The sequence below is a fragment of the Grus americana genome, chromosome 3 (genome assembly GCF_028858705.1).
Source record: "Grus americana isolate bGruAme1 chromosome 3, bGruAme1.mat, whole genome shotgun sequence".
NCBI lineage: Eukaryota > Metazoa > Chordata > Aves > Gruiformes > Gruidae > Grus > Grus americana.
The window spans coordinates 25,998,153-26,013,951 of NC_072854.1; the positions used below are offsets into that span (position 1 = coordinate 25,998,153).

Genomic DNA, 15,799 nt, shown 5'->3' on the forward strand with positions numbered 1-15,799 from the left:
GGATCTGGACTAAATCTTAGAATGTGAGCTGTAGCACCTTCCTTGAGAAAGCACTGTCAGTGTTTCCTGAGTTTCAAAAGACAACATTTTGATGGCTGTGTGCTTGTCAGAGACTGGTATTTTTGTAGAATACCAGTTGTTTGATCTTCTGAACGTCAGGAACCATTTTCACCAAATCTTAATTAGTCATTCCAATGATCAATCATTTTTAACGGCAGTGACATCTTACAACTGAGTAACTTTGTCTGCTACGCCTGGAGGAGAAAAAAAAACAAAAAAACCCCCGAACTCTTGATAATTTTCTATTTGAAGAATGATTGTTAGTGCCAAGTGACTTTTCTCATGACTCTCTGTATGGTTTGTGGCTCAGTGGTTAGAATCACTGTGCTACGCTTCCATTACTTGCTGTGCATTAAAATGTTTTCTGCTTTTTTGGCGAGACTTAAGAAAACCAACTCAGCAAGCCTTGATACAGAACAGTTACGCTTTCATTTTATTTACAGTGACGTGATTAGGAGTTGCCACTCCAAATACTAAGTGTCAAACCCTTTATAAGCTGAGGCTTGGGTAAAAGGAATGCATAGGTTGTTTTGACCTTCATAATAGTCATCTTATTTTTTAGTTTTTATTTATTGGAGATGGTGTGTTCATGTTTGTGCATGTGTCTGTGTTGAAAAAGTAAACTGGCCTTATGCTTGCTTATTGAGAGGCTTAAATGAGTAAAGTTTCCCTGTTTAGGACAGTGCTCAAACTCATTTTGTCTTGAACTAAAATTTAGCATGAATGGGCACTTTTTTTTTGTTTTTCATTAAGATAAGAAAGTGGATCTATTTCATTTTTAGCATATAAGTTACAAAGGCCAGAAATACATTACAACTAAACTTCTGGTGTCCAATGTCTAATGATGTGCACATGAAGAAGATGGTCATATTCAGTAGTGGTAACTTGTGCCCACATTACCAGGGAGGGTCCTGGGATGTGAAAAGGTTGCATTGCATCAAGTTATTTTCTGTAGGTTAGTGGCAAAGATTCTACGTTCTGTAAAACTTGCAGTATAATGGAATAAGCAAAGACAAATTGCAGGATGTATGAAACCTATTTGTAGTCATCCCCCTAAGCAATTGCTCCCCCTGCAGAGTGCTAGTTAAGTTTGCTTTAGTTAATTTGGATGAAATATCTTAGCAGGGTGTTTTCCTGCATAGGCCCATGGATTTCTTGCTAGCCAGAGAGGCAGCTTCTGGTTGAGTCTAGCTTTCTGGCTTCCCTCTCCACCCCCAAAAACGCAGGGGTTTGTTGTAATAATAAGGTTTTGATTGTGATAGGAGTCTTGGTTTGAACTCTGCATTAAATTAGTCTGCTTTATAGAAACATGGAATTTTTTTTTAATACAATCTTGTGAAGATGTGCCTAGAAACTCATCTAATTCTGAGTCTCTCTGGGAACCTGCAGATGATGTTCAGTGTTGCTCCAGTGCTCTAAATTGACTGGACAGGCTAGTGTGTGATTTTAGCCCAACTGGAATGTAAGGGGAAGTATAAAGATAAAGCTTTTCTTTAAAGCTACATCCACTGTGGGTTCTGCTTTCCATGGTGGATGTCTACTTGTGATTAATAAATGAATTATATCCAGAAGGCTTTTTTTTTTTCTTGAATCATCTTTCTTCTCCCTCCTCAGTCTTATGTGGATTGAAAACCTATACCTAACTGATCTAAGCTAATTCCAAATGAGTTTGGGACCACTTGGGGTACATTTGGCGGTTTTTGGTGTAATTTGGCTATCTGGAAGTTTGGTGGTGTTGGAAATGGGCACAGAACCTGGACATGCTTACCAGGCAGTTGCTGCTATTTTTGTCGTATTATCTAGGGTACCAGTATAGAAGAGATACAAGTGTAACTGCTGCAGAAATGCATTCTGGTTTAAATCTTTTTCGGTTAAACCATATAGGGAATGACACAAGTTTTACAAAACCAAAGCTGTCAAAGCCCTGTTTACTGAGATAAATGTTTGCATCTGCTGTAAAAGACACAAGCCATTGAGTTATCATTTGAGGGACGACTAAATATTCTATAATCCATTTTATCTGAAAATTTAAATGTAGATTCTGTAAATGCCCTTTAACCTACAATTACTGCTGGGAGAAGAACATGATAACCTGTGTCCTTACTGCATTATTCATGAAGAAACTGCAGTTTTGCAACTTAGCATGACATTCATAAGCCAACTATATTGCTTTTAAAATGAAGACATTTTAATCAGAAAAGCAAGTGCCCTGAATTCATCAGCTTCATGCAAAAATAATTAATCTACTACTCTGGGAGTTTTCTATTAAAATTTTTGCACTGGATACTACAGCTCAAGGTGGGCTTTTCCTCAGTTAATGAGCAGCTATGGTTGCTTGGTCATTCTGCGCCACCGTGGTGGAGTTCCTTCTTTAATGTAGTGTTAGATAAAAGCTTGCCTTTCAGCTGCCGAGGAAAGAATTATATGCCAATAGAGAGGAGATGGACAGGAATCAGTGTTAAGGGTCACTTTGTTATTTACAGTTTCTCTCCACATACAGTTTAAACAAAATAATCCAGATGATTAATGTTCACTCTGTCTGGAGCCATCCCTGTTCCCATTAAGAAACTGAAGATGTGTAGAAAGGCAGAACCAGTCTTCTGTTCTCATTAGCGTAGCAAGGCCTTTAGTTGTTTTGTTGCCTCACGGCATGTGGTGGTTCTTTTTATCTTTTTTTTAATTTTATTTTTATGGAAAGGAAATTGGAGGTAGAACATGGACAGGAAAAATAAGGCTGCCTCTTGTCCTCTACATTCACAGCAGAACTGGATTAGTGATCTGGTATGCTTGATTTTGTGCAGGGAAGGTGGACTGCATGATGCTCCTTGCTCACCTTGTCTTATGACTTCTACCCATCTGCCTGCCTTAAACAGCCCCTTTTTCTGTCCTGTTGTTCGCAGTTGGCCCACTCTTCTTCCAAATGCAGTGCAGCAATGAGAGACGTGCGCAAAATTCTGATGCTAGACTGAAATGCCGTTGCACCTGTTTTTTCTTAGTGGAGATCTTGAACTAATAAATTTTCTTATTTCTCTCTGGAAATTATTTTGCTTCTCAAACTCGTTGAACTATACACTCATGGTTCATTATTGGGCTTTTTCTTGGCAAAACTCAGTTGAAATGATACAATTTTGTTTAAAATTACATAAAATTTGGTGGATTGTTAACAAATTGCAATCTTACTGTCACACAGTTTGAAGGACACTTTTGTGTTAATGTTGTTTTAATGTAAGCCATAAGAAGACAAACACATTTCTCAATGTAACAGTATATCCAGCTGACACTTGATATGCTCAATCTGCTTGTTTTTTTAAAGAAAGTTAACTCTTCTGAACAGCAAACTATTCAGTTCGATAAATGAACATGTAACTTATATTTCTTTTTATCGTGCATCGAGAGTAGGAAATCTGCATTCTGAGATGTGCGATTTAACACAGTACAGCCAATATTTAGCTGGTTAATCTGTGTTTTGTTTTTGTTATTCAGTCAGTGACAGAATAAATCTTTATCATGTGAAGCAGTGCCAAGCAAACAGTAAAAACCTGGAGGGGACAGATACATTAATACAATTGCTATAAGGCTTAATGTAATTATTTTCTCATATAGTTACTAATTTGCAAATCCCTGATGACTTCTCTGTAAATCCTGGATGTCCTTGCCTGCTTTCCTCACATCACCTTTTGTATTTTGTTCCAATTATACCAGATGTGCTTTCTCATATCCTATCTTTTTCGGTTATTGATCTGAGTGTTAATGTTTCTCATCCACTTCACCAGGAGCATATCTTCTAGGCAGCGGTCTAAATGGATACAAATCTGACTAGCTGTCAGGATGCAATAATAATATTAAATTAATGCAATAATAAAATTAAATAAAAAAATAATATTAAAACTAAGCAAATGCATTGTTTACTATAATTTTGAACTTTGTAAATAAAAATGTATAATTGTTTTCCCCTTGTCACCAACCCAGCAACAGCACAGTAAATGCAAGGTATCTTTAGTCAGTAGTTACCACTTCTTGACGCCCTACGTTCTTCTACAGTGGCACCTACTCTCTCCAGGACACCCTCCAAAGCCCTGTCCTCAGCCAGGTTTTCTCTTTATTCCCTCTTCTCGCTGTACGCTTATGGTATCTGGGCTGACTTTGTTATGTACTCCAGGGATTCGTGTGCTGCTTGGTACCCCTTTCCCCTGCTCCACCCATACAAACCAGCTCCTTTTGTGGCACCCTAAGCTATCTCAAGGACTTCTTGGCTGCCCTGCTCCCCGCTCTGGAAGCACAGCCCCTCTCAGTGCCACTGCTATTTCTTTTTGCCTGGGAGATCTTGACAACACTGGGGAAGTGAACAGAGTTGTTTGGGTAAAAACAGTTATCATCATCCATTCATTTCATTTGTGGATTGTGGCAAGTCCGCTGACATTACGCTGGGGACTCTGTGGGTAACCCCTGCCTCTCTTCTGGTTTTCTGGCTCCAACAAGAATCGGTAGGGTTCTACTGAAGGAATCCTGATCCACTCCTTGAAGCTTCCAAATTGACGAGAGATGCCAAGTATATTGACACCCACCCATTACACAGAAACAGGCATGAAAGTACCAAACATAGGGACCTACTCAGCTTGGGTTAAAATTGGTATATCAGTGAATCAGGGACTGTGGTAATACAAAATTTTCTACCCCATTTTGAACACAAGCACTGTATTTTGCAGTCACTGTGATAAAGTGCATAACTTTTCTGTAGTTAATTGCCCTAAATGAAAAATTAAGTATTAAGAATTGCCTTAGCTGCACCTGGTGTTTCTAGGCTCCTACGATTCAACAGTTCTTTATCCAAGTTCAGGGGAGCTTATCTAGTTATTAAAATCTTAGAATTTTATAGTTCTTAAAATCTTTGGAAATAGTGCTTACGGATTTAGCTTCTGCTGCCCATGGTGGGAGAAGAGAAAAGCCAGTCATACAAGTAGATTTGTTAGGCTGAATTGCACTGGCAGAATAACTTTGTCTTGTGCAGGACTGTACATGAGTATAAGTAGGAAATCTGTTTACATTCATGAATTTTACTCAGGTAAAGTAGTCCTAACGAGCTACATGTTAGATTTATATATGCTGAATTTAAAGCAAAGGCCTCTTCTCTGTCTCGTTGGTCTGCTTTCAATTCAGAGATACTCAGATTCTGGTCAGCAAACCTGTTCAGCTGCTTGTGTTTGAGGTTTACAAGAATAATTAAAATATCATTTCAACCCCTGCTTTGTATTACATGCATAGAACTGGGTTAAGTAGATACTATTCTGTGTTGTATAATCAGCTTTTAATGGCTGATTATCTGCTTTGAAGACTGGTAATGTTGTTGCATGCTTTTAAGTGCTGATCTCTGTATCAAGAATGGTATTCTTGTCCTGTGTGATTCATTTTCTTTTCTCTGTCAATTGTTACCTGTTACATCCACTACATCCCTTGGAGCTGAGTGTTCATTCTTTAATGAGGAGGAGGAGTAACCTCATCTTTGAGTACCATTTTAAGAATCCAAATTAAGTGGTTTGAATATGAGCACATTCATGAAAAAAATGCATCTGGATTTGAATATTATGCCCTTTCCAGCTAACTCTAAAAAGTTTTACTTAGCCACTTAAATATCTCAACAGTGTACTTCATAGATGAAATGTATACATGACTGGGGGAAGTGTGGACTGCATCTGGGTCTAAGGATTCCTGTACTCGTCCTTGTGCTTATGCTGCTGTCCTGTTAGAATAAAGTAAGCACCTTTCCTCTTAAACCCATTTTCTTTTGTTCTTTCCCCACCAAATCTGTATACATCTTGGGTTTCTGCTGGTCCTTGAGCATTTTTCAGGACTTCACCTGCCTCTGCAATCTGCCAGTTCTCCTCCTCCCCAAACATGCTGTGAAAAGTACAGCCTTTCTTCCCTCTAGCTCTCTTTACTCCATTCTGCTGACACTGGTTTTGCTATTCTTAATATATTTTCATTCTTTTTCCTCCACCGGATTTTAGGCTGTGTGCTCCATTCTCTTCTTGAGCTCCTGCTGTCTTCACTGGTTGGCACACTTCCCAGATTTCTTCCCTCCTCTGCATTTTAGTGCATCTTTCGACCTTCCTCGCTGTGGGGTGATTCTAGAGAGTTTGCTTGCTGGGTCCTGTCTTTCTGCATTCAGCTTTTTCTCTAGCTGTTCTGTAATCATGAAGTTGCACATACCAGCACATTGATGTTTTCTGGGTCAGAAGCACAAAATTATATTCCTCTGTGTCTCTCCTGAGCTTTTATTTTACTTTGCATCTTTTCATGATGTGCACTCCTACTTGTCAGTAGCCTACTGTACTCACTGATAATCCTCCTTTGACTGTTGTGTAAATCCACTATCTCTTTTCTTTCAAATATTTCTTGAGACTCATTTCTGCAAAGATAACAAGCTAGTTAGTCTAGGCACAGTGGGCATGATTTTACTATGAATGTGTCAGTTGACATTCAACTCCGCGCTAGTTACCATTTGTGGCAGTAGTCTTTTCTTCTGCAGATGAGCCCCCAGTATGAAATTTTCACTGCTTAAGTAATGTTTTACATCAATGTTGTATGTAGGATATTACATAAGACAGCCACAAAAAAGAGAGAAAGATGGAAACCTCTGTTCTGTTTCAAAAGCAAATGGAGAATTCATCAAATTTGACTGCCTTTATTTGGTATATTATTTTACATTCAGATATGCAGATACTTAGGCAACTTCTACCTGTGTAAGGATCTGAGAACACATAGATGGTTACTGCTGAGTAGGCAAGCAAATCCATTTGCTTGGGAAATGTAACTTTGCAGACATGCATGCTTGAAGGAATGTGATTTTAAAGTTCAAATTATGCTAAACTATCAGTTTAAGTTCATAATATATTTAATATCTAATACAGTGAGATGCATAAAGGCACATAAGATAGCTGATCTATCATAATTTCAATTAATAGTATTTTTGATTATGAATGGAATTAACTGTAGATTTCAGTGTGAAGAAAGATTAGGTGCAAGATCTGTATTAAAGCAAAAAAATTATAATTTAGGTCATCGGTGACACGTCAAGGGGCAGAAGCTATGTTTTGAGTTGAATATTACTGGAGAGGTCTTTACTTACTTGACTGTCTTCTCAAAATCTCCTTGTATCCCACTTAAAATGGATACTGTTGTTGATATCAGCTGCTCCTGACTTGCTCGTTTCTGTTGATGTGTGCTATCTCCCTCCCTAAGTCACCTGGGCAACTTACTATGGTGTACATTCAAAGAAAATTATTTTGAACCCCAAACAGTAAGTTTCTTAGGCCTAAGAAATTTTAGCTCAAGTATTCTGATTTTCTTTGGATACTTACAGTAATCGATGGTGGGAACTAAATACAATAGGGACCTGATGATAACTTCTGTAAAACGAATCGGCTTACATTCATTGTAAGAACTTGTCTGTTTTGTTTCTTTTCAATCCCACAGATGTATTTAGTGATTTTTCCAGAGGGGACTCGTTACAATCCAGAAATACCAAAAGTCATTGCAGATAGTCAATCATTTGCTGAAAAGGAAGGTAAGCAAAAAAAGTTTTGAAATAATTATTTTGTTATGGTGTTAACATATGTTATATGAAATTGTTATATAACATGAAGATGATCTCACCTTCACTGGACTATTAAGCCTGCCTGATTGATACAGGTTAGAATAGTATAAGCCAGTGTTTGTGTTTCTCGTATCACAGAGTAAGATGAGAGTAGCTTATATACAGATATTTCATGCATTTCACATTGTGCAAAAGTATTAATTCTCATGAAAGTTCTCTTTAGTTTCTATGTATATCTGTGTATTTATGGACGCTTCTTTTTTTGCTCCTTCAGGGACATAAGAATTACCTACACTGGATCAGGGCACTGTTCTAAGTTGACACTGTAACTCCCATTACAGTTGTTACTCGATAGAAAAAATATTTTGCCTAGAAATTGTTATGCCTTAAAAGAAAAAGTCTTTGATCACATCTTTTTTAATTGCTGTTAGTAATATCATGGCTTCTTGGGTTTGTTCCTCTCTCACCTTCCCGTCTCACCCTTCCTTGGTTGAACTTTATTCTGTAGTCACTTTGATTGTTGGCGTTGTCTCCATAACCACAGATGGAATTACTTCATCTTTGGAAAGGCTTGCAAAAAAACTAAGGGTCCCAAGCTTTTTCATTTTTCTCATATGCACAATACACGTAAACTTTTAAGTCCAACAGTTCAGTGAACGTGTTTCCTGATTTTGTTTTTTCCTGTTGACCAAAAGTGAAATAATTCACTCTGAAGGTAAACAAAGAGTAACAAATAGGTCTGGTAAATTCATTTCTGTGACACGCTGAAATGAATTCACAAGTCTGTGAATCAGCCTGTTGATATCATCAAGCTATTAAGTATTGTTAGCTCTTGTCCAAAAGGATATATGCTTTTCTTCTCCTCCTTGGGAAGAATGGAATTTGTTTGCGTGTATGAGCAGGAGAGCTTAAGTCATAGTGTATTTATTCATGGCTTCAGTTTCCTGTAGGAAATGAAAGTCAAATGTTTCATTTAGGTTGGCAGTTCTTTGAGAGTTCAGAGGGGGTGTTTGATAAGGTTTTTTTTCCTCTCCCCTCTTTTTTCAGGGAAAAGAAGGGGCTCTTGTTGTCATTATTATTTTAATAAACCTCTTAATTATATCTTTACAGGCTGCAAAACAGTAAAACACTGCTTTTGTGCTTTCAGAGCACCTGTTCATTTCTTCTAGTCCTTTTCTCTCTGGTATTGGTCTGCTTTTATTTTGTAAGGATTACTCTTTTTAAAAACTCTCGAGACAAATATTTATTAAACAGGAAGCATCTCCTATTCTAGTGCAGAATCCTATTGATCCGCTTTTCCCCATTTCTAAATTCTTGTTGTTGGTCTCTCCTCAACTTTTTATATGGAAAGAATGGGAAGCAGTCTGTATCGGACCTTGCTCCCCAGCAAGTTCATGTGAGGATTGATACTTGCTTGAATTAGAGCCTCCCTCGTACAAGTATGCTGAGAAGCAGGGATCGCTGACACTGAAAGCTGCACACCAAACTATTCTGACGGCTAAGAGCCACGAGGCACATACCAGTACGAGGCATGTACCAGCACATCAGGAAGCTGGGAGGATGGGGAACTCTGCATGGCCACTGGTGGGAGATGACGATGACTCCCCAGGGTCCCACCACGCCACTGTGCAGCGGCGCTGGGCCCAGCTTGCACTTTCACCGAGCAGCCCCAGTGCCACCATGGTCCTGGCTGCGTGCTGGGGCTGCAGCATGGGAGCCGTGACCGAACGCCTCACCAGCTGGTCGCGTGTGGATTGAGCCCTGGCTGTGCTCCTTGTAGGCATGCAAGGGCTGTTATGTGATACTGCCGAGCTGAACTGAAAACACACAATTGCATGCTTGTCTAAAGATCCTTGGAGCTTCTTATTTCCTACAGTTTTAGGAAAGGTAGTAATGCCCAGTAGTTTTGCCAGTCAGAGGAATGAGGATGTACTGTAACTTCTGGTTTAAAATTTGTACTTAATTCCTCGTGAGAATATTAAGAAGTCTGATAATTTAGTCATGTCTTCTTAGTATATTTGTTACGGAGCACAGTGCTGGAGTGTTGGCTCTACAGACATGCAGGGGATTTTTCTTTGTTTGTTTTATACCTTAAAATGTAAGCTTTATGATTTTTTTTCCTACATTTTTGCACAATTTATATGTTGAGAAAATAGTGCAAGTGTAATATTGGAAACAGTAGTTTAATTAAGAAGAATTAAACTTCAAATTGATGTTAGGAGCAGAGATACTGTACCCAAAGATAACAAAGCTGTTCCTAGAGCACAAGCATAACTCATGTTTATCATGCTGCCTGAAATACTGTTTTTGACCTAAGTGTATGTATATGTTTTAGTAGTTTTGCAGAGAGAAAGTATGAAAAGGTTTTATGGGGTTTGTGTTTACTTTTACTCTCCATGGGCTGGATTCTTTTCTAGAGAAGTTTCATTGGTTTAAGAATTATTGGGCTGAATTATTAATTACCTGGTCTTAGTGTGAACAGCTGATGAGCTGTATCTCATACATTGATGTTCTTTTTTTAAGTAAACACCAGTTTTGGACACAGTTACTGTCTCGTTACAGTTGGGCCTAGGACCAGTTCAACAAAAAGAAATTAAAAAAAAAGAAAAGTCTTAGGTTAACATCCAAACACATACTCTCACATTGCTGATTTCAACTTTGTGTCTTTCCTCATTGATATGAATATATAGATAAATCTTATCTGTCTGTGAATACGATGGAAGGATATCAAACAGCAAAAGAATATAAAGGTGATTGAGGCTGCCCTTGAAAGAGGCAACTTTTTAAAATACTGGTAATATGGCATGTTACAGTTTGTTCTGCCATAGGACTTGCATTCTTCACAAAACCTTGACTCCTAGCAAGAGCAGATGGATTTCCTCTTTCTGAAACACAGGCAAATCAAACACACAGGGTAGATCTGGATATGAATAAGTTGAGACTGAAGGCTGTAAAACACAGAGAAACTTCTAGGGAAGGAGTAGAGCCAGGTACTTTCTTACTATTTTTATAAAGAAATAAAGGCTATTATACAGTAAAAAATGAAACCCATGAACTGGCCTTGCAAATTTGTCATTAACTACCTTGCCAAGTTCAAGTTGCATGTACTGCCAAGATTTTGTTTATTAAAACCAAAGAATGCTAAAACCATCTAGGGCTAAAAATGATAAAATTAGGGCATTGATATTCCTGGTTTTCATGCTAGAGACTGACATATGCGTATTAGCCTTCAGCACTGATGGATTTGACACAGCAAAACTATTCTAATTAATTCGAACTCTGTTTGAAGTTCTGTACAACATAACTGTATTCAATGAAATAGAAATTAAATAGAATAAAATAGAAAGTTGCATACTTCCATCAAGTACTTCCAAGAATACTGGTTTTATGGTGATAAACTGAGAATGTTATCATCTAAGGGTAATGCTAGTACCCTCAGAAACTGAAGATTACTCACTCTATATGTTTTACAAGTGACACAGAATTCCAATCAGATCAGAGTTTTGCCCAGGATAGAGCAGGCAGCATTTTAAAATCAAAATACATTTGTTTGATTGCACTGGGGAAGGAAAAATGCTCTTCCCAAAGTTCTAAAACAAAAATCACCTCTCTAAAACGGAGTTGTTTGGCTGTTTATCATAGGGTTAATGCAGGAGTTATTCATAGAAGTAGTTAAATTCTATGGAGTTGAGAAAATTAATCATGCATTTATCTTTGTTGGCCAAAATAGCAGTATTTGCTGGGGTTTCACAGCCACAGCAAACCACATCAGCAATGTTGCCAGAATATCAGATGACGTCCTCTGTTGGATTTTCATGTTTCTGTTGGAGGCAAATGAAACCTTCCCCACTTCCAAGCCGATGGGGATACGTGCCATATAGCTGGATTTGAACCAGATGCTATTTGTTGTACTCCCCTTACAGGAAGTAGGTGACTGCATAAGGCAATTCCAGCAATCGCTACCAGGAAGGGCTCTCTTTTTCTCCCAGTTTCAGTATAGTTGGTGACTAATGTGTTTCTAATGGGACATCTTGTAAGATTCTCATAGCAAATGAAATATTTCTCACTCCACTCTCTCTTGAAGATCTAAGAATGTGAAGGTATGTGTTTTGCCCCTTTTCTCCTGAGCGTTTGCCATCCAACTTCCACTACTTAAGTATGTAGTCCGTAATCTTAGTTTAGAGTTTGCTTTAGTTTTCCATTGTAAGGGAGTAGTTGGCTAACGTGATTCCCATCTACAAAATCTGGTGCAGTCATTCAGGTGACTTACATACTGGTGACACCTTTTAGGCACTGATCTATTACTTTAGGCATCTTAAAAGTGCAGCGATTATTCCATACTAATCAGTGGGCTTGAGTCGCTGAGTCCAGGGAATTATAATATGTAGATGACACTTCTATTTTCATAGGGCTTTAACTCTAAGCCTGTTATAATATTAGAAGTAGTAATTTTTATTTTGTAATATTTATTTCAAACTGTACATCTTCTAAGGCTGGATCTTTTTATTGGTACTAGACTATAGAACAAAATTTCTATGAAACCCACAAAATACGTGATTATTATTTCTTGTACCAGCTTCTGGTATAAAATTTGTTCCATTTATATGTTACCAAAATATATATGTATAGATTTCTGATCATTTTCTAGGAGTTGCATCCCAACAAAGAGGAAGTCAAGCAAAAACACCAAGAGGCCTGCATGGATGAACAAGGAGCTCCTGGGCAAAGTCAAACAAAAAAAGGAAGCCTACAGAGGGTGGAAGCAAGGGCAGGTAGCCTGGGAGAAATACAGAGAAACTGTCCAAGCAGCCAGGGATCAGGTTAGGAAAGCCAAAGCCCTGACAGAAATTAGTTTGGCCAGGGATGTCAAGGACAAGAAGAAAAGCTTCTACAGGTATGTTAGTGACAAAAGGAGGATGAGGGAAAATGTGGGTCCTCCCGGAATGAAACGGGTGACCTGGTTACCCAGGATATGGAGAAGGCTGAGGTACTCAGCGACTTCTTTGCCTCAGTCTTCACCTGATGAGATGCATCCGCGGGTCTTGAGGGAACTGGCGGATGAAGTGGCCAGGCCACTCGCCATCATATTTGAGAAGTCCTGGCAGTCCGGCGAAGTTCCCATCGACTGGAAGAGGGGGAACATAACCCCCATTTTTAAGAAAGGTAAAAAGGAAGACCCAGGGAACTACAGGCTGGTCAGTCTCACCTCCGTGCCTGGCAAGATTACAGAGCAGACCCTCCTGGAGACTATGCTCAGGCATATGGAAAATAAGGAGGTGATTGGTGACAGCCAACACGGCTTCACTAGGGGCAAATCGTGCCTGACAAACTTGGTGACCTTGTATGATGGGGTTACAGCGTCCATGCATAAGGGAAGGGCAACTGACATCATCTACCTGGACTTGTGCAAGGCATTTGACACTGTCCCGCACGACATCCTTGTCTCTAAATTGGAGAGACATGGATTCGATGGATGGGCCACCTGGTGGATAAGGAATTGGCTGGATGGTCTCACTCAAAGAGTTGTGGTCAATGGCTCAATGTCCAAGTGGAGAATGGTGATGAGTGGTGTTCCTCAGGGGATGGTACTGGGACCGGCAGTGTTCAACATCTGTGTCGGCGACATGGACAGTGGGATCAAGTGCACCCTCAGCAAGTTTGCTGATGACACCAAGCTGTGTGGTGTGGTCGACACGCTGGAGGGAAGGGATGCCATCCAGAGGGACCTTGACAGGCTGGAGAGGTGGGCCCGTGCGAACCGCATGAAGTTCAGCAAGGCCAAGTGCAAGGTCCTGCACATGGGTCGGCGCAATCCCAAGCACGACTATAGGCTGGGTGAGGAATGGATTGAGAGCAGCCCTGAGGAGAAGGACTTGGGGGTGTTGATTGGTGAGAAGCTCAACATGAGCCAGCAATGTGCACTTGCAGCCCAGAAAGCCAACCGTGTCCTGGGCCTCATCAAAAGAGGCGTGACCAGCAGGTCGAGGGAGGTGATCCTGCCCCTCTACTCTGCTCTTGAGAGACCCCACCTGGAGTACTGCGTCCAGCTCTGGGGGCCCCAGTACAAGAGAGACATGGAGCTGTTGGAGCGAGTCCAGAGGAGGGCCACAAAGCTGATCAGAGGGCTGGAGCACCTCCCCTATGAGGACAGGCTGAGAGAGTCGGGGTTGTTCAGCCTGGAGAAGAGAAGGCTCTGGGGAGATCTAATTGCAGCCTACAGGAAAGCTGGTGAGGGACTGTTTATGAGGGAGTGTAGTGACAGGACAAGGGGTAATGGCTTTAAACTGAAGGAGGGTCGATTTAGATTAGATGTTAGAAAGAAATTCTTGACTGTGAGGGTGGTGAGGCACTGGAACAGGTTGCCCAGAGAGGTTGTGAATGCCCCATCCCTGGAAGTGTTCAAGGCCAGGTTGGATGAGGCTTTGGGCAATGTGATCTAGTGGAGGGTGTCCCTGGCTGTGGCAGGGGGGTTGGAACTAGATGATCTCTGAGGTCCCTTCCAACCCAAACCATTCTGTGATTCTATGAGTTAGACCTGTACAATGTTCCAAACAACCACAAATTTCTTAGGCTTATTAGAACATGAATTTTATCCAAATGATAAGAAATGGCATTCTAAAGATTTTGAAATAAATATAATCCAAAGCTCTCCTACTCCTAATGTTACTAACTCTGAAAAGTCAAAGAGAAAGGGGTAGGAAGCTTGTTAAATATAACTTGTTTTGTCTTCATTCAGCAAAAGCAAGCCAATCTTCCCTGGTGAAAAGCATTCATGGAATTTTGTATTAATGTTTGATTTCTAACAAAGGTCATTTAATCAAGTAAACATCTCAGGTATTCATTTATTATCTCCCTTGTTTTTATGCAGAAAAGTTGCAAATGTAAATGTTTTTAATGCTAAGTTTATCTTGACTACTGTCATGCTTTTTGCATGTTTATATGTGCAGGATATGCTTATCTCAATATTGCTTTTACAGGTCATGTAAAAAAGAGATATTTCAACTGAACTAATCGAAAATGTTTCCCTTCTAGATTTTGGCATTGGCTTTAGATTGTATCTTAAAGCAATCTGAAGTATTTAATATCCATAAATGTTATTTGGAACTGTCTCTGAAGAAAACAGCTTTTGGTGATACATTTTCCACACGCTTTCATGTAAGCAAGCTTGATTTAAAAGTGCACAGTGAGATGTGGAAAGGAGAATATAATTTTTTTTAAAAAAGAGTGGGGTGTGGACCTTGAGTAGCATTTGAGAGATGTACCATTAGGATGAAGAAACAATTTCTCTTCTTAAAAGTCATCTTTAGGAAATGAAATTTAGGAAAGCAAGAAGCTACCTCGTATTTCTGTAGATACCCATCACAGAAGAAAATGTGCCAAAGTATTGTGTCTCCTGTGGTTTGCTATGGGACGGTCATAGTCTTCTTGAGGGGACTACTTGCATTTCTTGTACTTTAGTCCATGGTAGCAGAAAAAACTTTTTACAAGAGCATGCAATTTTTTAATACTATCATCAGTTGAGTCCTACTTATGTAAGTAGATGGAATACTAGTATACAAACAGATGAGATCTCCCACCATATGTGATTTTAGAAGACTCACTCTGGTTTCAATAAGTAAGGCTTCAGTCACTGGGGGAATTCCAGAAGGCTGCTGGGAACTTAGTGTTGGGCAAGTACTTGGGACACGCCAGGTAACTGCAAAGCTTTCAGTCTAACATCACTCCTGTGCACATGAAAAAGGAAAAATTAAGGAAGGAAAGATCTAATTAGTATTGAAATCAATTAATTGTTTTTCACCCTGCTTTCAGTTTTTGTATTACTGTCAAGAAACAAGGGGTTTGTTGGGGGGAAACCCTCAAACTAATTTTGACATCCATTTTCCTAACTTTCACTGAAATTATGTTATCAAGCACTTTTCTTGTTATCATAACACTTCTTGATGAAATGTGGTAATACTAATGTAATATGCATAGGGTATTCTTAATTTAGAGCTGTTTTTTTAATTCTTTTCATTTGAAAATATGGTGTGTGCACATGTCGGGGTACAGATATGACTATTGGAGTCCAAGTCTGAAAATGTAGATGGCCTGCCTGCACTGAACAGCTCTCTGAGTTTTTGGCATAGATGAAGGGAAGAGAAAGAG

General features: G+C 39.4%; 1 protein-coding gene across 1 annotated transcript in view; it reads left to right on the top strand.

The window, feature by feature from the left end:
* AGPAT5 (1-acylglycerol-3-phosphate O-acyltransferase 5) overlaps positions 1-15,799 on the top strand; it is a 61,142-nt gene that overhangs the window by 23,097 nt on the left and 22,246 nt on the right. Inside the window, exon 5 of the mRNA XM_054819997.1 lies at positions 7,534-7,624. Coding sequence (XP_054675972.1) covers positions 7,534-7,624 — 91 coding nt within the window. The remainder of the gene's footprint in view (positions 1-7,533; positions 7,625-15,799) is intronic.